General features: G+C 40.8%; 1 protein-coding gene across 9 annotated transcripts in view; it reads right to left on the bottom strand.

The window, feature by feature from the left end:
• The window catches only part of ryr2a (ryanodine receptor 2a (cardiac)), a 187805-nt gene that overhangs the window by 53594 nt on the left and 107765 nt on the right, over positions 1-26446 (bottom strand). For 8 of the 9 annotated variants that reach the window (XR_011179203.1, XM_069168608.1, XM_069168611.1 and 5 more), the window contains exons 36-58: positions 23710-23841; positions 22366-22460; positions 22062-22237; positions 19855-20498; positions 18695-18895; positions 17244-17349; positions 15487-15630; positions 14806-14933; positions 13876-14021; positions 12393-12507; positions 12065-12197; positions 9819-9922; positions 8825-8960; positions 8509-8695; positions 8128-8236; positions 7919-8039; positions 7551-7720; positions 6150-6370; positions 5097-5187; positions 3658-3798; positions 3001-3164; positions 2705-2783; positions 2103-2192 (exon numbers count right to left, since the gene is read on the bottom strand). Coding sequence is in view for 8 of the 9 variants with exons in the window: in XM_069168608.1 (XP_069024709.1) it covers positions 2103-2192; positions 2705-2783; positions 3001-3164; positions 3658-3798; positions 5097-5187; positions 6150-6370; positions 7551-7720; positions 7919-8039; positions 8128-8236; positions 8509-8695; positions 8825-8960; positions 9819-9922; positions 12065-12197; positions 12393-12507; positions 13876-14021; positions 14806-14933; positions 15487-15630; positions 17244-17349; positions 18695-18895; positions 19855-20498; positions 22062-22237; positions 22366-22460; positions 23710-23841 (3633 nt within the window). In the remaining variant the exon portion in view is untranslated. The remainder of the gene's footprint in view (positions 1-2102; positions 2193-2704; positions 2784-3000; positions 3165-3657; positions 3799-5096; positions 5188-6149; positions 6371-7550; positions 7721-7918; positions 8040-8127; positions 8237-8508; positions 8696-8824; positions 8961-9818; positions 9923-12064; positions 12198-12392; positions 12508-13875; positions 14022-14805; positions 14934-15486; positions 15631-17243; positions 17350-18694; positions 18896-19854; positions 20499-22061; positions 22238-22365; positions 22461-23709; positions 23842-26446) is intronic. The other variant, XM_069168610.1, reaches the window with a different exon arrangement.

The following is a 26446-nucleotide window of genomic DNA, read 5'->3' as shown; positions in this document are numbered from 1 at the left end:
CACCGGCTGACGGGCTTCCAGCTGTTCAGAGCAGATCGTGACACAGAAATGTCCAACAAAACAAAAGGTGGAGGCAGGCTATCTGTTTCCATACAAACAGCAGCTGGTGTAAAGATGTGACAGTGATTCGGAGACATAGTTCTCCTGTTCTGGTTCTTTTATTATCAACGTTTTAAACTTTATTCCCCCTGTGAGTTCCCTTCATTCATTCTGGTCGGTGTTTATATTCCACTAAAGAGTTCTCACCGAACAAACACTTTGTGTGGAGCCGACTCACTCATAGTCTTTCTTTATTGTCCTCAGCGACTTTAAAAAAGGAAATCTCAGCCACTAACTCCCTAAATACCGTCAGTTGATTAAACACTTTAGATCTCTGTTACAATACATCAACAGTGCATCTTGTCCCCTGAGCAGCACTCGGATACTCTGACGACGTCACGCTGCATCTGATTCCTGCAAACGGGCAAAAACTCAAACTCTCTAAACCCGTTGCAAAGACATCCAAAAAGTGGGCCAGTGACTCTGTGGAGGAACGTCTGGCTTGCTTGGACCGCACTGACTGGGATGTTTTCAGACAACACGGTAGGAAAAGGAGAAATGGTTTGGGACAGAGACCTGTTTACAGAGTCTAAATCAGGGGTGGGCAATTCATTTTCCCAAAGGGCCTCATGAGAAACTGGGACTGTTGTGGAGGGCCAGGCCAATAGGCTGAACTCAGTTCTGCTCAATATTAATTTTATCTCTTTATAAAAAGCAGTAAATTGTATGGTTTTCATTAGCTGCTACTGGTAGTAGAGATGTTACAATTAGGCTATTCAAATGTGGTGCAAGCATTGTAAAAACATCAACATTATATCACTATTCAATCAACATTCACAAAAAAGATTTTGAAAATGAGCATATTTTTGCAGTATTTCAAAGACCAGCATTAAATTAACTTTATACAAAAATGGAACAAGTGCTATTGATATTTTGTTTGTAGTGTCATTACCTCATTTGCTGTTTTTCAGTTATTTGTTTTTGTTCAGTGAGAGAAGGGTTAGGTATATATAAGAGCAATGACACCTCCAGCCCACCTCAAGGCCACACAACCAATGATTCAAGTCTTAATGAGGGTATATAATTACTGATTTACTGAATTAAAGACAGTTTTTTTACTTCGCTATGTTCCTCAAGGTAAATTACTCACAATTATCTGACACAACTTAGTTAACAAGCACTCGATATCTCTTGGGAATCTCAAAATGTCGTACTTTGCTCCAAATCTTGTCTGCTTCCTGCACCTGCCTCAGCTGCGGGATCTCCGGTAGGTGAGTGGTGGTTCAGAGAGTGTGTGTGTGTGTGTGTGTGTGTGTGTGTGTGTGTGTGTGTGTGTGGGGAGGGGGGGTGGGGGGGCTAAGGGCTCTGCTACGTGCAAAGCCAGGACATTCAGACCACTAGCTCGCGTGGTGAGACGTTTAGGGAACATCTGTAAATTGGGGTACTGAACATTACCTGGGTTACCCATGCATGATGTACACTTATTTACGTTTGATTCCTAATTTACCATTGACCTCACACGGGCCGGTCAGGGACAGCCAAAGGGTCGGATGTGGCCCGGGGGCTGTACAATGCCCAGGTCTGGTCTAAATTGGTATAAACTGGTAAGACACTCTAGATGACTGTAGAAACTTTAACAGCAGTTCTCAAAAAACTGCTCAACCTCTGTCTGGAAAGGCCTCAGACCACCATCTTCATACTGAAAACTCCTCGGGCCAACAATCTCAATTAGTTCGGTTGCCTATTTGATAAACAAGAGGAAGTCTTGATACATCACCCTGACTGCAGAAAGAATACGTGTTACCATGCATTGTTTCAGGTGAGAGTTTGCTTTGTTTTTTTAGGAAATAATATAAAATGACGTGAAATAACAACCCCAGTAAGGTGACTGACTGCTTGAGGCCAGTCTACTACCTGGATCAGGACTCAGTGACCGAAGCTGGCAACCAGAGAACATATCCTAATCAACTGTACATCTGATCATGTAGGCTTGTTCTTGTATTGTCAGCCATAGATGATTAAATATGTACAAACAGACTGAGATGGCTGTATGCAGAAACTACCTTTTCAGAGAGGCCTTTGTATTGTTTCAGTAGCGGGTGGCTCTTGCTAATTTCACACATCTGTTCTCCGTATGACCAGCCGTTGGAAAACTGGAAGACATAAAGTCCAAGTCAGTTTACAATTTACAGATATTTTTCAGTGATATTTTGTTAGTGTTTTGCTGACACCATGAAAAAAAATATAGCAACAAACACAAAAAATAAACCAGTTGTTTTTATTTCAAATGTTCTCAGTGCAAATGCATATTTGCTTGTTTTGCATTTCTATCTTGTTATAATATAATTTCTTTTATCTTATTTCATCACAAAAATGTCATTATTTCATAAAACCAACACAGCTCTTTAAAACTAACATTTGTCATTATAACAAGCTGGTATGTTTAAGAATTTCTGTAGCTGCCTTCAAAGAAATCACAAAACATGATTAATAAACACGATGACGTGGACAGTCACTGAATCGGCTGTGACTTGGTTCAGACCGCAGGTCTTAAAGTATCAACTTCACTTTTGCTGTCATGGAAAGAAAAATACAAATACCATGTAAAAATGAAACATATAATAAATATAACACTGAAATATGAAATGACTTCTTGTCCCCTTACCTTTTCTATACACAACTTCTCATGGTTGTGCTCTGCATATCTGGTTACAAAATAGTCAAGCTTCTCTGGGACAGTCACACTGATGAGGAGAGATGAAGAAGAAAAAAACAGTCAGATACATGAGGTCACCTTCGGTCAACGCTGATCTGAACCAACTGGAAAGTCTTTAATCCACATCTGTGTGTAAACGGTGCTACACAATGATGGGATGAGGAATGCTGTGTGTGAATATGAAACAAAGCAGAAGTGACTGAGTTTCATACATTACATTAATGTAATGTAATGTAATGTAATACTTGGTGGTGTCTGCAGGCTGCGGAGTGAAGTTTCCCTCCGAGTCCATGGACGACTGTTTCTCCATCATAGCCATGTAGTTGGACTCCATGTAGTCTGGAGGAAGAGCTCCAGCCACGGCACTGAGGCACGGCAACGCCAGCTTAAACAGCTCGTGATCGTACCGCTGCATCACGGAAACACATGCGCAGTATAGTACGTTGCTTTAGACGTTATCATACAGGACTGTTATACTTCCACGACACAGAGAAGGTCAGAGGTGTTCAGAACATTCAGGTATCTCAGAAAGGAAACTTGAGCAGCTTTCATCCGAATGAATGAGGCTCCATCTTGTAATGAGTAAATAATTAAATTTCTTCTTCATACATTCAAACACATTTATAATAAAAAGCCTGATTTACAAACTGGGCGTGTGGAGTTTGAAATATGTGAGTATTTACCAGACCAGAGTGGTTTTAATGAATTCATATGCTATTAATAGCATCATGGGAAATGTGGGATTCAATGTTCTGGGACCTGAACCCACACCTAATCCTGCATCAATTCCTTGTGTATGAGTTTTATGAAAATGCAATACAAAACTGTGAGCACCTCTTAAACATCCACTTACATTTAATTTGAATTTCATAAACATTTTTTAAGAATTAGACCTAAACTACCTTGTGGGACAGAGCATCAAATATTCCCCAGAACAGTTTCCTGGAGAGGTGAAGCTCTTCATCTGACGTGACTCCAAAGTTCCCCCAACCTCCAGCAAGGCAGTAATACTTCCAACAGCGCTCATAGTGATTGGTCAACAGCTGGGGAGAGTGAGGAAGAGCACATTCATCAGCATCATCATCATGAAATGATTGCAGCCAGCTGCACAATTTCACAATGCATTATATTGACTATAGAAAATGCAATGTACATACTTCTCCTATTCATATTACTATAACACAGGGGTGGGCAATTCATTTTCCCAAAGGGCCTCATGAGAAACTGGGACTGTTGTGGAGGGCCAGACCAATAGGCTGAACTCAGTTCTGCTCAATATCAATTTGATCTCTTTATGAAAAGCAGTAAATTGTATGGTTTTCATTAGCTGCTACTGGTAGTAGAGATGTTACAATTAGGCTATTCAAATGTGGTGCAAGCATTGTAAAAACGTCAACATTATATCACTATTCAATCAACATTCACAAAAAAGATTTTGAAAATGAGCATATTTTTGCAGTATTTCAAAGACCAGCATTAAATTAACTTTATACAAAAATGGAACAAGTGCTATTGATATTTTGTTTGTAGTGTAATTACCTCATTTGCTGTTTTTCAGTTATTTGTTTTTGTTCAGTGAGAGAAGGGTTAGGTATATATAAGAGCAATGACACCTCCAGCCCACCTCAAGGCCACACAACCAATGATTCAAGTCTTAATGAGGGTATATAATTACTGATTTACTGAATTAAAGACAGTTTTTTTACTTCGCTATGTTCCTCAAGGTAAATTACTCACAATTCTCTGACACAACTTAGTTAACAAGCATTCGATATCTCTTGGGAATCTCAAAATGTCGTACTTTGCTCCAAATCTTGTCTGCTTCCTGCACCTGCCTCAGCTGCGGGATCTCCGGTAGGTGAGTGGTGGTTCAGAGAGTGTGTGTGTGTGTGTGTGTGTGTGTGTGTGTGTGTGTGGGGAGGGGGGGTGGGGGGGCTAAGGGCTCTGCTACGTGCAAAGCCAGGACATTCAGACCACTAGCTCGCGTGGTGAGACGTTTAGGGAACATCTGTAAATTGGGGTACTGAACATTACCTGGGTTACCCATGCATGATGTACACTTATTTACGTTTGATTCCTAATTTACCATTGACCTCACGTGGGCCGGTCAGGGACAGCCAAAGGGCCGGATGTGGCCCGGGGGCCGTACAATGCCCAGGTCTGCTATAACACATGATCACAGTTGTGTGTTGGAGAGACTATAACAGTGCATATGTGTACATTACAGATGGTAGTATAAAACTAACGCTCTATTTCCTGTTAGTTGTACACTACAGTTCCTACACAGGACTGAGAAACACATGTTAACTGACTGCACCAACAAACCTGATGTGTTTCTCACCTTCAGAGGCATCTTGGTGTGTTCGTTCAGCAGAGGGACGTCGAACACTAGCCTCCTCAGCAGATGCTGCATCATTGAAGGCCTCAGCTTTCTGCACATTATTAGGATGACATACATTAGTGGGCTAGTTGCACTGACAAAAATACATTCTCCTGAATAGACACTATAAAAACATAGAAGAAATGGTGGGTACGGCTTGACAAAAAAATACAAATTTGATCATAAAATGTAAGAAGAATGCATTTATTGCACAAATAACACACTGGTTCATTACCTGTTGCAGCTGATAAAGTAAACATACGCCTGTCAGTAAATGTGCTGGAATTGGTGATTTTCACAATAAACTTAAAAGTGTTCTTAGCTTTGAGAGAGACATTTTAATGCTTGTTGTTAGCTTAGCTAACTTGATTCTCTTTTCCTGGCCCAGAGTGCAACATAAGGCTTCACTGAGTGGGCGTTACTGTAAGATATTTGATTGAGTTGCCTGTTACTGAAATGGTGGATTTAAGTTCTCCCCGGTAAGCAGTCTAAGACTTTTAGTGTGAAAGGTAGGAGATAGAAGAAGTGTTTCTTGGTGTGCTGTGTTTGTCAGTGTGGAAGCAATATAAAGTGCTGCCGTCTGTTTAACACTACAAAAACCTCTCTATTATTAATATGTTATCATCATATCATTAGTTTTATTTGTCATATCACACCACAGACTGGATATAAAAGTGTTTGGAGCTTCCAGGTCGGAAAAATGGTTCTGATCCAGAAGTGTCTTCAGCTGCAATACCAGCGAGTGCCACTCGAGGTCGGCTCCAAAAAGCCTCCGGCTCCATAGACTCCCATTCAACTTCTCTCATCAAATCCAAAGTGAATAAAATGTGTCCATCAGTTATCTCAGTGTTGTTAGCTAAAGTCACAGTAGACTGACTCGCAGACACCCTCTTGTGGGCCACAGAAACATTTCAAATGGAACACATCCTGACCAGCTAAATAGGCCTGAACTGAAACTCTGATGACTCTCATATATAAAATATAAATGTGTTAATAGAGGCAGTGTAGTCTTACCCACAAACAGCCAGCAGGCACTCCTCTATGGAGTCCCTCTGGGCCTTAGTGAGGCAGCAGCCTTTGGAGAGGCGGTACACCGTATGAAGCAGAGAGTCGATCAGCGAGGCGAACGGCTCCGTTCCCGCGAACAGTGGAGCACATTTAGTCAGGAGAGGCAGCACTGCTGTACACAGATACCTGTTGAGAGCAAGCGCCATGTCTGTGGCACTCAGAGCAACCTGACAGAGACAGAGACAGAGGACAGGAGGAAAGATGGGGAGACGGGTGACCCATTAAAAATGTGCATTCACAATTCTCTTCCTATGAAGATTTTTTTATTTTTATTTGTATGGCTCCATTTGAACTCCGCGGTGTATAAATAAATGTCTCTAATTAGACATGATCACTTTAATCTCATAATATAAAACCACACTTGCCTTATATAGGTCACTTCTGAGCAGGCCTATAAATCCTTCATTATTTGTAATTTTAATTAAAGCCTGTCGTTTAATTAAACCTTGTTCACAAGTTCAGTTTCATCTCATTAAGAAGATAAAGATGCTCTTATGTCGTTTTCAAAGGGATTTTAAAAGCTCCGTGGAGTCCATGTGATCTGCAGAGCTTATTGATAATTAGACTACTGTGACTTTCTCACTCTCATTGGATCCAATAGTCATACAAGAATATTGATAAGAGCAGTTTAAAGGCCCTGCACGCATATACATTAACCGTCTACTGACATTGTTGTTGTTGGTTGTGATGTCATAAAGCGCTGTGGACCAGTGTTGCAGCAAGTATTCAGATGCTTGGGTTAAGTAGAAGTAACAATACTGTAGTGGTAAAATACTCTGTTACAACTACAATTATTGCATTCAAATATTGCATAATTAGAGTACCTACTGTAAGTATTGACAGAAAATGTACTTTAAGTATAAAAAGTAAAATGACTCAAGCAGAGTTCACCCTGTCACTGTTACATTTGTGTTACACTGATGATTTGTTACTACTGATGCATTGAAGCATAAGGAGTATTTTAATGCTGTAAGGAGAGCAACTTCTAAATATACTATTATTTTACATTTAAATCAACAATAATATATCACATTTTATAAAGTGATAATGAGTAGTGGAGTAAAAAGTGCAATATTTCCCACTGAAATGTTGCCAAGTATAAAGTTGCATAATACAAGTAAAGTATTTGTAATTGACTTGGAAAAAACGTATTTCATTATTTCCAGCAGTCTTTGGTCTGAACAGAACAATATTAAGGTTTGTTACCCAACATGTGAAATAAAAGTAACAGCAGAAGAGGTCGAAGCAGCAACATGATTAAAAACAGTAGAGTGGGTGGAGTGTGCAGAGGCTTTAAGGAAGAGGGGACAACGAAGACGCACAAGATGAACATTAACACACACTTACAGTGTCCAGCGAGGCAGCGGCTCTCAGATCCGGTAAGAACCCGACCTCCAGGAGGTGGAGAAGAAAGTTCTGGTCTTCTATACCGTAGACCCGGTCCAGGAACAAAACCATGGCTGCTTTATGGTCCGGACAGAAACCTGCTGACATGTCTGGCTCTACAACCAACCCGTCTATGTATCCAGAGACACACAAACAAAAAACACACAGAAGTAAGATTACAAATTTAAAATGAAAGGTTGAACTGTTTATAATAAATCTTAATTGCTGCTATTTAAAGTTGGGACTCCTCCTGTGTGCGTGTCAGGCAGGGGTGGTGGTGGTGGTGGTGGTGGTGGTGTGTGTGTGGGGGGGGGGGGAGGGGTGCTCACCTATAGTCAGGTTGGGCATGGAGAATGGGATGCTGATGACTCCCACCAGGTCTTCAATGGGAATCAGAGACCTCAGAATGGCTCTGATCCGGATCGCTTCACCTTTGCCAGCATGGATCAGCTGATATCAAACATGTTAGGGTGAGTCCAGCATCTATATGATACGAGTCTGTGCATGTGAATATGTGTGTGCGTATAAAGTCACTCACATGCATCTCTGGAGCGCAGCGGCCCAGCAGGTCGATGAGAGCTGCGTAGAAGGTCATGATGGCATTCCCCATGTGGATGGTGTCATCTTCCTCTTCCTCCAGCATGTCACTGCAACACACACATCCACACACACAGATTAACTGCCACTAAATACTTTAGACGTCTTAATCCGGAATGTAAAATGCAGTTTCTCCAATTTCATTGACTGAAAACTTGCACAAGCATCACAAGACTATGTAACTTCCTGTCCAGCTGATTTCTGTGTCATTCAGTACATTTCACTCCACAGATTCGGGACATGTGTTGAGGTCAGAAGAGCCTTTTCCAACAGCACCGATGACTTGACCTGTAGATTAGCTCTACAGGAGTCAATGTCTTACAGTGTCTTGCTGCTCTCAGACGTCGGAGAGGGTCCATCTCTGGAGGCGTCTAGAGAGATCTTAATGGCTTCCTCCATCGCTGCCAGAAGCCCGTCACCGCCTTCACCTCGAAGGGCGGGGCCAAAACATTCCGGTCGTCGAATAAGAAGCCTCACCACCACATTGGCATTCTCCTCCACACTTTCACCTGAACACACGACAGAGACACAGCTGACAAGTTCATGACAGAAAGTTGCACACCAAACACACGATTTAAAAATAAAAAATAGATCTGAGTCAGCTACAAACATTTGTTGACACAATTTTCACCATTCACCATTGCAAAAGACAGCGAAGCGCAGGAAGTCGAGGTATCGCTCCCCCTCCACGGGGTTCCAGCCGATGTCAGGGTATCCTTTATGCACCAGCATCACGCAGCTCTGCAGCCCACAGCCGGCCAGGTACTGCACCACCTGCACAGGGACATTACAGCTTCTGTGAGTAGTAGTGAATAAAAACCCTGCAGCAAATGCACATTTGAAAAATGAGCTTTTCATCAAATGCTCTGGTTTTTTTTATTTTTATTTTATGAATTTAAAAATGCCTTAACAGTCGGTACTAGGCCACTGTCTCTACAGGACTCTGAGCTGGCTAAAAAGCAGAACGGGGGTAAAACTTACTATGTAACTCTAGTTTATTAACTAATTATCTACAGAAATCAATTCATTACAAAATTAACAATAAATGTATTAATCATAAAATGAAAAATGTGGGATGTGAGATCTGCTGGATGTTGTCTCTGATTAATGCACATTTGTAATGTCTAATTTTTTACGTGTAACTTTTTTCGACGAATAATTGATTAGAAAAAAGAAGACAATATCAAATTATTATCAATAAATGAATCCATACTGAAAACACATAAACCTGTTTTGTAAATATTCATGATTACATACTGAAGCCTGTTCAAAACGTATGATGGTGGACAACAGATTAATTTATTGATCTGGTACACAGTTATAGTCATATTCAGAAACATCACAAATATATTTCCTCAGATGTCGGTTTATTAGGTACAGCTTGAGGTGCATCATTATACTGAGACGTGTTTCTAATATGGAGTCATGTATTGGGATTTATTACTTTCTCGGTTGTTATGGCTCTCAGTTGTTGTCATAGTTTCCATGCAGTCAAGGTGATCACGTTCATTCATCTACTTTTGGACAGTCGAGACAATCGCTGGGATGATGACAGTAAATCCTCTGCAGGCCAATATGTTGTGACACACCTTTCCTTTCTTGTATGTGTGTCTTCGTGTTTGTCAACCTCACCTTCTCCAGGTCCGGCTCTCTTAAAGCCAGAGCCAGCTCATTATTATCCATGACTGATGCTGCAGCCACATCCAGAGGAGTGGACCCTCGCATGGATGGAGACGCTGAGAAGGAGGAGGAGAGGAGAGGAGAGGAGAGGAGAGGAGAGGAGAGGAGAGGAGAGGAGAGGAGAGGAGAGGAAGTACAGTAAAGTACAACTTTGTAAAAACAAAAAAACCTTTAATCGTAGCCGAACTCTTATCAGCTTTCACGCACATGGTGAATATTTTTCCTGTCTGCATTTCCTTTCAGTAAAGTGCTTTATTAAAACACGGTGAGGATAACAAACCTTCACTGCATCAGACTGGCAGCAGCTGATTTTTAATTGATCCTTTAAAATGTTTCTTTATATTAGAGATATTCCTCTTTGTGTCATATTTTAACAGGAAATGGCTTGTATGGAATTTAATGTTTGAAGAATTTATAACCTTATCTCAAGTTTTTGGAATTTGTTAATTCTGACACTAAATTCAAAGAAATACATTCTATATTCTATTTTTCCACACAGACTGAACTCTAACAGATTATTTTGTGATGTGGGACTGATTTCACCCTTTACCCCATGACACACGTGGTACTCTGTCACTATTCAACACTTCATCAGTCGCTCTCACAGCGATAGTGGCCACTGGAGTTGTATCTGTAAATTGGTATCATGGTATACTGCGTCATGGAAATTGACGGACATCCTATTCCTGGTATTGAAGGAAAAAAATGCAACAAAGCAGAGAATCTCTTGTGTCAGACTTTGGCAACACACACAGTTGGCGGAAAAAATGGAGCGAGACGGAGACAAGCAAGACAGATCATATTATCTCCAGACCTGAAAAAGTAATTACATTTAACAGCGTGACATTACTTTGGATATGAACATGGTGTTATCGTGGAGGAATGGTGTCCAGTTTTTCAAACATGTGGATGTAAAATTGCTGCCAAAGAAAGAAACACATCAAACATGTTCGCCCATCTTTGAGAAAACCACCGCTCCATGCAGAATAAAGTCATTAAAAGTGCTGTTTATAACTTCAATCCCAAACAAAAAAAAAATGTGTGAATGTTGAAACACTGATCATAAACTCTTGAAATAATGTTCCACATCCTGGCTGCTGACTCCACCTCTCCCAGGTCAGAGGATGGGCGGACACAGGTGAGTGTGTGTGTGATTAACACTTCTAAAGGATTTTCTCACTATTTCCAAGATTTTTACAAATCAAATAATAAAGCATTGAATGGAGGAAATAATCAGAAGATTATTCCATAACCCTCAAATAAACATTCAATCTTTATCCATTCAACGTACATGTTGTGCTTTTGAATGAAAAACGTACAGGAAAATGTTTTTATGCTACTTTGAAGAAGGACATGAGGAGTGACTGGAATTAACGCCGCGTCATTGTTCACCTCAGTCAACCAGGCAAGTTGCAGTTTACTCGTATAATATTTTTGCCCATGCAAGTACAACCCTGTCTCCAAAATAGTTTGCATGCCGTATAAAATGTACATAAAAACAAAATCCAAAGATTTGCAAATCATGTAAACCCATATTTGATTGAAAGTAGACCAAAAACACCATATCAAATGTTGAAATGGAGACATGTTATTTATTGTTTTATGAAAAAGATGTGCTTATTTTGAATTTGATTGCGGTAAGTTTTTTGGAAACGGGGTTGTAGAATTTGCTTCAAATATGGATGTTGCTGCCAAGAAGCAATGAATCATAACGTGGAGTCTTAACACATCTTTAACCTGTTAGCCCAGAAAATGTACACAATCAGGTGGGCACTCAAAATTGGTGTCTCTAATTTAGTACTCAACTAAATGTGAAATATGCTCACAATATAACTGCTGCAGATTTATGGAGATGAAAAATTGTCAAAAATACTGATTTTGCACGACATTATAATGTCACAGTGAAGTTGACCTTTGACCTTTTCGGTATAGACTCTCATCACTTCATCCTATTAGGCATGTGTCTGAATTCTCTTAAATTCACAAACATGAGATTACAATAAAGTTGACCTTTACCCACCAAAATCTTGAGTCCAAGTGACTGTTTGTGACAAGTTTAAAAAAAAAAAAAAAAAATCCCTCGAGGCGTTCCTTTGTATGAACGGTCCAACAGAAGGACTGACAACCTGAAAACAACTCTCTGGCATAAGAAGGAGAGCAGAAGCAGCACATACGGTGTGAAGCAGGTTTAAACTCACCAAGTCCAACGCTGCTGTTCTCCAGCAGGTAGCTCAGATGGTCAAACATGGCTTTTTGGTTCTGACGGCTGATTCGGCAGAAGTAGCAGAGAAAACGACAGCAGTTGGCCACCATTTTAGGAAAGGTGATTTCCTATAAACACAAAGGCATCACATACAGGGTTGTTGAAAACAAATTCTGTTCCTGGCATTAGAAAATGTTATAGTGTCCATAAAGTTTTATATTCTCTTTGTTTATTCATTTGAATGTATAAAAAGCACAACTTTATGTCATCAGATTAAAGTCTGTCTCCTGTCCCAGCAGCCTCTTCACACTTCCTGTACGTACCTTGGAGTCTCCTCCGCTGAGCACGTTCACCATGACCTCCATGACGGTCTCATGCATTCCCAAAGCTCTCATCAGGTTTGGATGCTGGTAGAACACCTTGTTGTTCATGATGTCACTACGGAGGAAGAAAAAAAAAAGTTCAAAGCTTGGTGGACTCTTTCTGATAGTGTCAGGTGTCCCATCAGGGTGTAAGCACTAACTAAATATAATGAACACACAGACAAAACAATATCACATCAAACATTTCTAGGATTTTCATGAAGTTTCATCCACGTGTTAAGTTTATGTAAATCCTGCGGTCCACAGCAGGTTTTGCATCTGAACAAACTCAACGGTTCCTTCAAGGTTTCTTTTGTTCAATTTCATTAAATTCTCAATTGTGATTTAACTTTTAGGTTTTATTCATGGTGGTGGTCTGCCTTTATAACTTCTACCTCAGAAAGCAATATCCGTTGAAAACAGCTTTATCTTAGCACACTGTTCATTACCAACCTCTCTCATTCTGCCTTATTAAACATGTTTTAATTGGATGGTTTTATTTGTTATCATTTAAGTCTTGTTTTTGTTTACATTAGTGTTATTCACCTTTGTTGTTGACACTGGGTCGACCGCATTGTATCTGATATTGATATTGATATTGATTGATTCATATCAATAAGATATTTATACCACTAGCAGCCTCTGTGGACTGTTTGTTGGGTCCATGGACACCTGGATTCATTTTTTCCTGTCGGGTTAAACTCAATGTTGCCATCTGTATTTGTATTGGAGCCCATTGCGCCTACAGTTGGATGCGTGGTGAGTCTCAGATGTTTGTCTGCTCAGCCCGGTTGTAAAGAGTGATTATCTGAGTTCTGTCAGCTCCAACCAGTCTGACCCTTCCCCTCTGACCTCTCTCATCAACAAGGTGTTTCTCTCTGCAGAGCTGCCACTCAATGGATAGTTTCTGTTTCACATCATTCTCAGAGAACTCTTGAGACTGGTCAGCCGGTTCAGACGCCAGCATGTCTGCAATCAATAATCATGTCCCGGTCACAGTCACGGACATCTAATTATTTCTCCAGTCTGATGTGACAGTTAATAGAAGCTCCTAATCTGTAGAGCAGGAGTTCATGCAATGCATAGCTGCCACATAACTGACTGATTGGATAATTGCACAGGTGTTCCTAATAAAGTGCTTTGTAAGTATACTGTATATATATATAAGGAATAATTGAAAATTGTCAGATTTATCACAAATACAATTTGAGATCAGACGGCTTATTTTTCCCTAAAGGGAAATCACATTTCATTCAGTGTCATAGTATTAAAGGAATACATACAGTATATTTTATTACCCAGAGAAGTTGAAATTTTCAAATATGACAGTATGGATAACCTGTCCCACTCTGACCAATGAAAAGTCATCAGGTTAAACAGAAAAAGAAATAAGATTGAGACCGAGTGTGAATCTGAATCTTCCGACAGATGAGTGTGTTCTCACCCGAGCCCTCTGATCATCAGCTTCTCCTCCTCTCGGCCCATACGGACACTCAGCAGAGATCTGATCTGACCCAGAGCCGCCAGCAGGTTGATGGTGTCCTCGATGGATACTGAGTTTATGGTGTAGGTTTTAGGAAGAGCCCGCACCTGGAAACACACGCACATTCACAGCTCTTTATACTGCTGACTTCAGTCCTCACATCTTCACTCAGAGAGACTTTATGTTACTGTGAGAAGCTGTGCAGACGGCACACTGAGGAGGACACTTGTCCTCAGGTACCATCAGTTAGGAGAGATAATTCATTTCATATTTTACTGTAAATTTTCATTTTAGTTTTACATGCGAGTGTTCCTATAATCTGCCTGAGATAAAAAGCCTTTTATTTTCCTTTCTGACTTTCTGGACATCCTGCTAATTTATCAATGGTCCCATGTGTTGCAATAATTATCTGTTTTTTCTTTACATTTCACTGTATAAGTCAAGGTATATTTATTTATTTTGTTTATATGGCTTGCTTGTGTCTGTGTATTTATAAATTGTTTTTTATGGTTTATTATCTTATCTTAACTATACTGTTTGTTTACACTAAATACCAGATTTGTATTAAAGCTTGTAGTGTACAGGTTCTCAGAGCAAAGTTGTTCCAGTTATGTCAAGGAATAATTACGCATTTCTGTTTTTGTAGCTGTAGCATTAATTTGATTGTTTAAATTATATTAGTACCAAGAACAGTAACATGAATGCATAACATTACCAAAATAAAATATTATGAGATGTGTATGAAGCCACAGAAGAAGTAAGACTACAGTCCTCAGCAATGGCACATACAAACACACACACCACACACACCATGTGTCATGTCCTACTGAGACAATGTGAACAAGGTCTTCAGTGGCCAAATAAAATGAAAAAAGACACCCCAGAACAAACCTGTCCTCCGATGCCATCGTACTGACGGTGCAGCAGGACAAACATGGCTCTGACCAGCTCCGGATCCTCTATGACCGACTCCTGAGCCCAGCGGACCATCGTGTTTGAGATCAGCTGTTGTAATGTACCTCCAGAGGTAGAAACAAAGAGGGCCACAGAGGTTGGGGGAGGGGGGGGGGGGGGGGGGGGGGTTGGGAGAATCACAAGCCATGAATCTTATTTATTCTACATTTTTCTGTGTATTTTCCTTTTATGCTAAGACTTACTGAAAGCTTATGCACAAATAATACAAATAAATTAAATTCACTTAAAAAAAAATATCAAATTACCAATGAACCCCTTTTTATCCAATGCTGAAGAACAATAATTCATTAACACTTCGTCAGCTAGAGTCTGTGATATTTAGAAGCTCTCACATATCCTACAGTGCTGGATGGATTAAAAGGCTTGTTGTAACATGAAAAACTTCCCCTGTAGGTGATGTGATATTGTAGCTCATTTAATTAAAATCTAAATCAAAATGATTCATTCATCAGAAGGCTGAATTTTCGCAATATATGCCAAGGATTTCCGAAGATTGAAGTATTAGTATTATGTTCAGAAGCAAAATATATATTGAAAGTTCCACATTCCCAAACGTCCATCGTGTCCAACGTGTGCGGATCGGACCAGAGGACTTACTGGGTTTCCGTTCTTTCTTCTCCAACGGCAGGTTGGTCATCTTGTTCTTCAGATAAGCCACTTTCTCCACCAGCGACATGAGTCGACCTCGAATGGTGAAGTCACCGTCATCGTCGATGCCTCTCTCCTCATCCAACTCTATACCTGCCACAACGGACAGATTAGTGCATGTTGTACATTTACAGTTAATCAATATACAATATCCATATTAGGGCTGGCTCAATATCACATGTTCACCACATAATCATCATGGCCAGTGGTATTCACCGAAACTATATTATCATAATATCAATAAAACATTTGAACGAAATAGAATTAACGCTCTCAGGGAAGTTGTCACATTACAGCTGTATTGATAATAGGTGGTGATGTTGCTCCTTTATATTGATAACTACTGTATATGAAATATTAAATAAATAACTGAGGTGAGGCAGCAGTTCCAAATTGAATATTATAATTGTGATATTTCTATTTGGTCAATTCAATTTCATTATGGATAGATTAAAAATGTATTTATATCCTGATTTGATGAGTTCAAAAATATCAATTTACCGTTGCCATCAAGCTATTATTGTTATAAATTTATATACCACCTTCCCACCTTGTGGTTTTAAAGTTCCAAAACTGCTTGTCTTATTATAAATATATACATATTATTTCAAACAATAATTTGGTGACTTTACTCTAATATAAATATGTCTGTGATATGTTACATGTGAGGGGCGCTTGGGGGAGGAGCCAAGAAAAATATTTTACAATTATGCTACGCTGTAGCTCAGCGGTACACAAAAAAATAAAGTCCACAAATGAAACATACGAGGCTGCGGAAAGAAAGAAGAGCAACAATAGTCGTAGGTGGAAAACATCAGCTGTTAATGGTGCTGCAGAAATGAGCCATGAAATGTATCGAGAAGAAGTGAAGGAGCAACGTCAGTGTAAACATGACAAGACTGCTCTAATCTTTGGGAATAAAGCAAATAAAGTGATATGGATTTAAGTGATGGGTAGAAATATTTACTTTTAGAATATGCAGTTTTTGAACATTCCAATAAAGACAAACACATTTCATGAATGCATGTTTTTCGCTATGCCTCAAAACTGTAAGTGCACAAGGTGGGAAGGTGGTATCTATACACATATATCCATTACATACAATCTGTCTGAAGTAAACGCCACAGATCTTCATACTATTTCACCCTATATAAAGTAAAATTTCATTAGTGCCACTGAACCATATAATAAACCAAGTTTTGCTGAATCTTCCTTTTAGTTAATTAGTAAGTGAGTAACAATTAGTACAAAGGACCAGTACTGCCACCTTCTGTATTGGAGTGTAAACTAGATAGATACTGGTGGTGGACTGTTCATGGAACTATTGAATGTTCTTAATTAACAAATATCACCGTTATCGTCAATACTGACATATTGTGACACCCCTATTACATATTAATGATATGTCTGTCAGTCATCCAGGTCATGTTACATCCAATGTTATTGGAAGGCAGCTGAATAAGCTTGAAGTTCTTGAAGTCGTTTCATTTCTCATCCAAAAGGCTCCTTCGGTTACAACTGCCTGGCAAAGAGTTGCAGCATTTTAATTTCTTGTGGGGTCGTTGATACCGTTACCGAGTCTTTGAGGTCACATATGACCCAGAAAGAAAATTATTCAAGAACCTCAAACAAGTCCAGTTGCCTTCACTTCTACTGATCTATTTCATTTTTAATATTGATGAAGTTTAATTGGCAGTGAAACTGACCACAGTGTTTCATCAGGTCTTCGTGGAAGTCTAGCAGCTGGTCCTGGATGTATTCAGGACAGGGACACTCCTGCTTCTCATCCTTAAAGTTTAGCAACATGTTGATCTGCAGAGAACACAGGTTTGGTACAAGTTATGTTACTTTAAAAAATATAAACAGTGCAGAAACCCAACATGTATTTAATCATAGGTTTTGATTTGGGAACATGTTCTCACTACTTTTCTGGGTAGATGCTATATGACTCGGTATCTGAAGAGCATTTAAGTGTATGTATTCACATGCATAAAGAGCCCAGACAGCACAGAATGGAAAGAGTGTCTATGACTACTATTTTATAAACTGCAGGTCAGTGTACAGTAACATGGGAGAGAAAGGGGTATCCAGGGTCAAGAGGCTTTAGCTGAATATCAATATCAATATCTATATGTTCCTCATTTCCTTAGAGATGTTCCCCATATATTCCTTAGTTTATGTATTTGATATGTCTAAATATATATATATTTAAAATTTATATTCTCATTTATGTATAATTTCTATAGTGACCAAATTTGACCCATTTAAATGTACACCATTTAAATGTCGATCTTCATACATCTTTTCTTGACAAACACAAAAACGTTGTTCCAAAAAAAAAAAAAAAAATTGGAAACAGGTAAAAAAAAACTCCGGTGAAACTCCTGAATACGCCTCGCGTCACGCTGCCAAGTGTAAAGCCGAATCTACCGTGGCCATGAAATTGTGACGAAAGTAAATACCCTCTCTAGAGCCAGTGTTTGGTTTGTCTGCTCCCTATATGGAAATAATAAGGGCTCATTCAAAAGCAATTAAAACACGAGTTCTTAGTTTCAGGTGATTATGCACTAATCTAAAAAACAATTGTCAATATTATATTCCAATTATTGTAATAAATCCTCCTAAATCCTATAAACAAAATGTAATATGTTTGACCACATAAATACCAAACAATGAAAAACTGTAAAAACTGAAGCCAAATATGAGCTATATTTTAAATCATAATGGAGAAAACAGAGCACCAGATAAAGTTGTCTTTGCCAGAAGCTTAGCAGAGTATGAGTGACTACTGTCTCTGCAGACGATGCCTCTGATGGAATTCACAGTTGTTGTGGTTAAACACCATTAAATGAAAAAGTTAAAGGTATAATGTGTTGTTAAATGTCCATTTATTGAACTTGTAATGAATGAAGAAGAAGCATGGACACATTTTGAAAATGCTTGGTTTTCCCTGTGGCCTTTAAAAAAAAAAAGGTTAATGTCATGTTTGTGACACATATTAGGATAAAAGATTTAAAAATCAAAGTTTTATAACTTACATGACACAGTTTTGGAAAGAGCCTTCAAACTACAAACAGTTTTTTTATTCATTTCCCCGGTTGTTTAGCTACTGACATTTTAACAGCCTAGTCTGCCTCTTCTTCAGTGGTGCTCCTACCTGCTCCTGTGGGGGAGATCTGAACTCTTTGGTCTTCTTGGCAGTGAGGGCTGCAGACATGTTGAGTGCCAGCATCACCTCGTTGTAGCGGAACCGCTGGTTGTCTTGGAGACAAGCCACAAAGTCATCGGAGAATGCCACCACCGCCTCGATACGATGACGCACCTGGCAGTCGCACAGGTGCTGCAGCACATGGCACATCTACCCACACACAGATTACATACATATAATCACACATACTGATGGCTCATATCATGTTGAAAAACAAATAAGGACAAGTTGTGAAGTAAGTTTAGAAAGCTCATCGCGATGGCAGCAAGTTCAGGTGTCACTGTTTAAGTGCAGCGTCCCTCATCACTTACACAGGAAGCATGTTGGTGACACATCTCTTAATATCCACTAGGAACAGGAGAAACGAAGACCTGCTTCATCGTTACACGTTTGAATTTAGCTTTGGACAAAGTTAAAAAATGCTGACCTACTTCAAAGCAACACTATAGCAGGAAAAAACTGCATTTGTACATCTCAGATGTTTTTTTGTGAACCGAGTGGGGAAGAGTGAGGAGGGAAAAGGACATTTATGCAGCGTGAAATTTAGCCAGGATATTGTAGAAGGTCAGCAGCAGGTGATGAACAGGTAACATTAAACACCTTGGCTGCTGTTAAATGTTAATTGAACTTTCCTTTCTCTACTTAATTGTTTGACCTCTGGAATACAGAGCTAGTTTTGTCACTCATGAGGTTGCTGAATGTTTTTAGTACACATGACATATGAAGCCTGTTGTTCCATTTGGTTTCTTGTTGGGCTGAACTCTGTGTTTCTAGCACAGTTGAGGTTCTTCTGTCGTTTTTGCACTTAGATGTGGTTGTGTTGCCATAGTAACCTACACCATGGCTTTACTGTTAGATCATAGTATTTGTTGATTTTATTTGCATCTAATTGTATCGCTCATATCAACCTGGTGTCTGGATGTCTGTGACAAAATCAGGTATCACAGTGATTTCTAAGTGTTTTTGATGTTTCCAGTTACTTTAAATTCTTCGTACAGTAAATCACTAAAAAAGAATGACTGTTTTTTTTTTTTAAATACTGAAGTAAAATAAACATAGATTATAATTATTTTAAATGAAAATGCATTTCCAAACTGAGAGAGGGTCACCTGGAGTTTTACAGGCTCTGGTAGCTTCATCTGTAACAGTCCTTCTTTGGGTATCTTCCTCTCTCCATCCTCTCCTCCTCCCTCCGTCTCCACCGCCTCCAGCTCCATGTGACTCTCCTCCTGCCCGTCCCGTCGCTCAGAGAACACGGACGGTTCGATCAGTTGCAGGATGTTCTTCAGGTCTCCGTTCTGGAAAACCCCCATGATGAGCATGGTGTAGAAGAGCTTGATGAGGGGGACGAAGAGGAACTCGGTGCTGCCTCCGATCGGATCCCGTACGTGCATGCTCCCCTCCCGCACCGCCTCCGTCAGCATCTCTATGGTTTTAATTTTTAGGATATCTAAGGGAAATTCAGGGCTGTACTGGAAACAGTCTCCTGATCCGTTGTTACCATTGGACCGACACGAAGGTCCGGTCCCACATACAAAACTGGGGGATGAGAAATGCATTCTGGGTCTCAGGGAGGTGCTGAGTCCGATGCCCGGCAGGCCGTGTTTCTTCTTCTCATCTGGAAACAGGGTGATGCTCTTCGTCTCATCTGTCATGGGAACGATGTATTCGTTGTTCATCATGAGGCGAGCGGTGGCGTAGCTGCTCAGGTGGATGTCGATGAGGAGGTCGTAGTAGCCCGCACGAAGCCGACCTGCAGGTCAGACAGACAGTTAAACGGAGACATTAACTGTAACACTACATAGCTGTCCTGTATCATTTGTGTTTTTAATGAACAGACTACATCTACAGTAATACCTGGAAGTAAAATGAACACATACTGTATACATTTTTTATATGGCTTAAATCATACATTTTCTAAAGTCACTCCCTATTTAAGCACGATGTCGAGCCCTGAAATGATCACACAATGGAATAGTTTTTTACTGACAGTCCCACAATGCAATGCTTCACTTTTGATAAATGTCTGAAGTGCCATCACCATAGAAAGTAACTAGTTGCATTTAGTCAAGTACTACAATACTATATATTGTACTCTTTACTCCATACCATTTAGATTAGATTTAGACTTTATTAATCCCAAAGTGGGGAAATTTAGTAATTTACCGAACAGCCACTTATTTTTTTCATTCAGTTCATTATTGAGTTTACATAATAACACATTAAGGATTATACAGTAAACCCAGAATGTACAATTGTCTGTCAAGACTGTTCAAGATTATACAGTTGCTGAAGAAAATATTAAGACGCTTCACTTTTGTGTTTCATTGTGCTGTAATTATATTTTTAATAGATATAATTGCCATTTTCCCCATTGATCTACACTCAGTGACACAATGATAAGAGTGAATTCTGGAGGCATAAAACCACAAGAAAGGAACATCAGTAATATGGAGAATATCGTGAATGAGTAAATGAGGGAGACTATAAAAAGACAGTGTATTACATCACATCAGCTTATGTTTAAGGGCGGGCAGGCTCTTTAACAAGAGGGCCAATATTCACAAACATTCTGAGAGTCATCTCAGAGAGCTAACCAACTAACTAACGTATATTTCTAGCAAGCAGTCTTAGCTTAGGAGTGATTCAGGAAATTTCTCAGAGCAACGCTGAGCAAAGAAGGAACAGAAACCTTAATCTTAGTGAGGAGGTGTAGGTGAAGCTGTTGTTCCATATGATGCATCCTTCGGTATTATTGGTTGATCCAAAAAAAGCACCCATGGTGATGCTAGGCACAGAATAGACAGTGACCTCCAGTGGAACTGAAATGAACTGCGTCTGAATATGAGGCTGTTTTTGTTTGTGCGATCACTGTTGATAGAAGGACTGTTGCATTTTTCCAGCTGCCAAATATCTTAGTGCTATGATGAATTTAATTTGTGGCGTTATTGTGTTGTTGCATTGAGTGGGAGATGAGATGGACCACGAACATCATCCCTGCACGGTCTAATCCGAAGCGTTTCATTAACTCACTGTCATTCAGTGTTGAAAGAATATTTCTAAGGTCCTCCTCACTGCTCTTAAATGTCTTTCACCTGAGAAGCTCTTTTAAGGGCTGAGATGTTTTGTGAATATGTTTATCTTTACCAGGATCTACTCTAAATTTTAAGGGTAAATTCTTTTAAAAAAAAAACTTAATTACAATAATTTCCTTCATTTTTTTTTGTCACGAGGAAGCTTTATGAATACGCCCCCTGGCCTTTAGCAAGGACAGTCCCTATGTTGGATGCAGTAATGCTTTCTCTACATGTGTTACCTGGCATGTACTTATTCTCTATAGCCTGCAGGAGCTGAGCCTCGTCGACGTGGGAGCAGAGGGCGTGAGCCACGCGGTTGTTTCCCAGAGCACAGATTGCAGAGTACAGTCTGAGGGTATGGTAATGAAACTTTAACAAGTCCTTCTGCTCGGACAGCTCCAGGATATCCAACGACCTGGCAACACAAAGAGTATGAGAAATGAGAGACCAAGGGGATGGAAAACAGTGTGTGTGTGTGTGTGTGTGTGTGTGTGTGTGTGTGTGTGTGTGTGTGTGTGTGTGTGTGTGTGTGTGTTACTCCACCTGTTTTCCTCAGGTATGTGCAGAGACATGAACTGCAGAGGTTCATTACACTGGACCAGCCAGCCATGTCGGTCGTTCACTCTGGAGGCTGAGACCTGGACAGAGAAATGAACCAGCATGCATTACATATAAGTGAGTTAAGCACTTCTGTCCAGCAGTAACTGTCTCAGGATCAGCCCAGTGTGCTCACCGAGCACCGAGTATTCACTGTAGGACAGTTTGGAAGAGTCGCTGACCCATCAGCTGATCTCCGGAGCTCCTCATCACTTCCATATTGTTTGATATTGGTTTGCATATTAAATTGAGAAATATCTAAAGTGAAGTATATCATTCTTGAAAGAGTTGCATGCTGTGAAGTGAGCAGCATTCTCAATATTACAACCCTGTTTCCAAAAAATGCTGTGTAAAATGTAAATAAAAAAAGCTTCTGGATCATATTTCTATCTGGTTTCTTCTTTGGAGAGTTTTAACCTGCATTTGTGGACGCAGCGATGAACTGTGTTCACAGGCGATGGTTTTCACAAGTGTCCCTGAGCCCATGCAGTGATTTCCACTCCAGAATAGTGTGTTTTTAATGCAGTGCTGCCTGAGGGCCCGAAGATCACCACCATCCAATATTGGTTTCCAGCCTTGTCCCTTGTGTTCAGAGATTTCTCCAGATTCTCTGAATCTTTTAATGATATTATGAACTGTAGACGATGAAATCCACTAATTCTTTGTAGTTTTACGTTGAGGAACATTATTCTTAGATTGTTGAACTATTTTTCCAAACAGTCTTTCAGAGTGGTGAACCTCTCCTCATCTTCACTGCTGAGAGACTCTGCCTCTCTGAAATCATCTTTTTATACCCAAACATGTTACTGATCTGTTGCCAGGTAATCTGATTAGTTGTGGGATGTTTGACCAGGTGTTTTTCTTTAGCATTACACAACTTTTCCACTCTATTGTTGCTCTTGTACCAATTACTTTGAGACGTGTTGCTGCTCAAAATGAGCACATATTTTTCACAAAACAATCAAATTCCTCAGTTTCAACATTTGATAAGTTGGTTTTGGTCTATTTTCAATTATAAACTGCTTTACGTCATTTGCAAATTGTCGCATTCTTTTTTTTATTTACATTTTATGCAGAGCGTCCCAACTTTTTCAGAAACAGAGTTCTACTTTTAAAATACTATTAATATCTTTATTTTGCTCTTAACTGTCATCAAATTTGTCATCTCTATGTTCTTTTTCAAATAATTTAGTTTTATCTTTAATCTATATAATGAATATAGTGTAAATGCTCTGAAAGCTTATGTGTCTCCACATGTGTCTGTTGTATCAAAAAGCCTGAAGTTGGTACCTTGAGGAAGTGGTTGGGAACACGACTCCATAAAACCGGAGTGAGGAACTGGACATGAAGCCGGGGAGGACACTGAGGAACCGGGTTCTTCTTCTCACTCTTGAACAGACCAGCTGACAGAGGCATCACATTCTGACGGGACACAGAGACAAAGGTTTACATCAAAGAGTTACATCATCAAACAACTAGGTTAGGTTAGGTTAGGTTAGGTTAGGCAGTTACTCTATTAATCCCCGAGGGGAAATTTTTTCGCTACAGCAGCATACAGGAAGCAAGAGATAATAATAGAATAATAGAAACAATAAAATAGCAGTAAAATAGCAGTAAAAATATAAAATATGAAATGCACAGTATATACAGTATATACAGTACAGTATATATCTATATATATATTATATACAAACAACCAAGAAACACAGACAACAGTGTTATTGTTGTGTGATGGATTTTGCCAGAGGTGAGTTATTGTACAGTCTTATTGCGGTCGGCAGGAATGATCTCCTGTATCTGGAATGATCTCCTGTATCAGGAATGATCTCCTGTATCAGGAATGATCTCCTGTATCTGTCCTTGTGACAGCGGAGCTGGAGGAATCTTTTGGAGAAAGTGCTCCGCTGTCCCTGCAGCAGGTGGTGGAGAGGGTGGACAGGATTATCCAATATGGATAATAGTTTGTTCAGCGTCCTCCTCTCCACCACCTTTTCCAGACTGTCCAGATTGTAGCTGATGATGGAGCCGGCCTTCTTAACCAGTTTGTTAAGTCTGTTGGTGTCACTGGCTCCAATGCTGCTCCCCCAGCAGACTACTAGAAGTACAATGCACTGGCCACAACAGACTGGTAGAACATCTCCAACATCTTGCTGCACACATTGAAGGATCGAAGTTTCCTCAAGAAAAAGAGTCGACTCATCCCCTTCTTGTAGACAGCGTTGATGTTGGTCTTCCAGTTCAGTCTGTTGTCGATGGACACACCCAGGTACTTGTACTCCTCAACCATGTCCACCTCCTCTCCCAGAACTCTCAGCGGTTGTGGAGCCATCGTCTTCCTCCTGAAGTCGACCACCATCTCTCTGGTCTTGGCCACGTTCAGGAGCAGGTGATTCCTTCCCGCCCACTCCACAAAGTCCTCCACTACTGCCCTGTACTCCTCCTCCCGTCCATCCCTTATACATCCTACCACTGCAGAGTCATCAGAGAACTTCTGCAGATGGCAGGACTCTGAGTTGTACTGGAAGTCAGTTGTGTATAAGGTGAACAGGAAGGGAGACAGAACAGTTCCCTGTGGAGCTCCAGTACCACTGACCACCGTATCAGACAGCACACCACCCGCAGCTTCTCACTCAGCAGCAGTGGTTGGATGGTGTTGAATGCACTGGAGAAATCAAAGAAAGTGATTCTCACAGAGTCACCGGTTCCATCCAGGTGAGACAGCTCGTTGCAGCAGGTAGATGATGGCATCGTCCACTCCCACACGAGGCTGGTACGCAAATTGCAGAGGGTCCAGAGAAGATTTCACCAGCAGCCTGAGGTGGGCCAAGACCAGCCTCTCCAGAACCTTCATCACATGAGATGTGAGGGCAACCGGTCGGTCGTCGTTGAGGCCAGATGGAGTCATCTTCTTGGGGACAGGAACCAGGCAGGACGTCTTCCACAGCACCGGGACCTCCTCCTGCTTCAGGCTCAGGTTGAAGAGGTGTTGTAGGACCTCAGCCAGCTGGACGGCGCAGGTCTTCAGGACCCCGGGGCTGATCCTGTCAGGTCCTACAGCCTTGCGCTGGTGGAGTCTCTCCAGCTGTCTCCTAACCTGGCCAGTCGTCACAGAGAGAGGGGTGGGGGGGGTCATGGTGTCGATGGAGGAAAAGCCCTTTGAGATTGAGGGCTCTATGCAGCTCACCAGGGGGCGCAGAGGGGGGAGGCAGCAGAGGTGTTTGGGAGGTGTAAGGTGTGGAGGAGACAGATGAGAGCGGTGAACTAAACCTGTTGAAGAAACAGTTTAGCTCATTGGACCTCTCCAGGTTCCCCCTGATTGTTCCTCTCCAGGTTCCCCCTGGTTGTTCCTCTCCAGGTTCCCCCTGGTTGTCTCTCTCTCCCCTTGAACCCAGTAATCTCCTTCATACCGGTCCACACCTCCCTCACGTTGTTCTGCTGGAGTTTTGACTCCAGCTTCCTCCTGTAGGAGTCCTTGCACTCCCTGAGCTTATCCTTCAGGTGGTGCTGCACTCTCCTGAGCTCCTCCCTGTCCCCAGACCTGAAGGCTGCTTTCTTCTGATTAAGAAGCACCTTCAGGTCACTGGTGATCCACGGCTTGTTGTTGGGGAAGCAGTGTACAGTCCGGGATGGTACGGTGGAGTGTTCACAGAATTTAATGTATTCTGTGATACAGTCCGTCATGCTGTTGATATCCTCCCCTTGTGGTCCACACAGCACGTCCCAGTCCGTGGACTCAAAGCAGTCCTGCAGGGCGTCTTCAGCCTCCTGTGTCCAGCTCCTCACAGTCCTGGTGGTTACAGGCTGCCTCTGTACCAGAGGAACATAGTACAGAGGCAGCAGGACCAGGTCGTGATCCGACCTACCAAGGGGGGGAAGGGCAGTAGCACTGTATGCATCCATGGCATTAGCATACAACTAACTAACTAAGAGGTGCACAGACCAGAGAGGACACTGTGGACATGCTTTATTTTCTATCTGTAAACCAAGTGTTGCTGCTCAGGATAAAGACATCACTGATAGTTAATGT

The sequence above is a fragment of the Embiotoca jacksoni genome, unplaced genomic scaffold (genome assembly GCF_022577435.1).
Source record: "Embiotoca jacksoni isolate LCO1_2020_lvr unplaced genomic scaffold, fEmbJac1.0.p SCAF_40, whole genome shotgun sequence".
Classification (NCBI taxonomy): Eukaryota; Metazoa; Chordata; class Actinopteri; family Embiotocidae; genus Embiotoca; species Embiotoca jacksoni.
The sequence above is the reverse complement of the archived record's forward strand: the minus strand, read 5'-3'. Positions and strand labels throughout refer to the sequence as shown.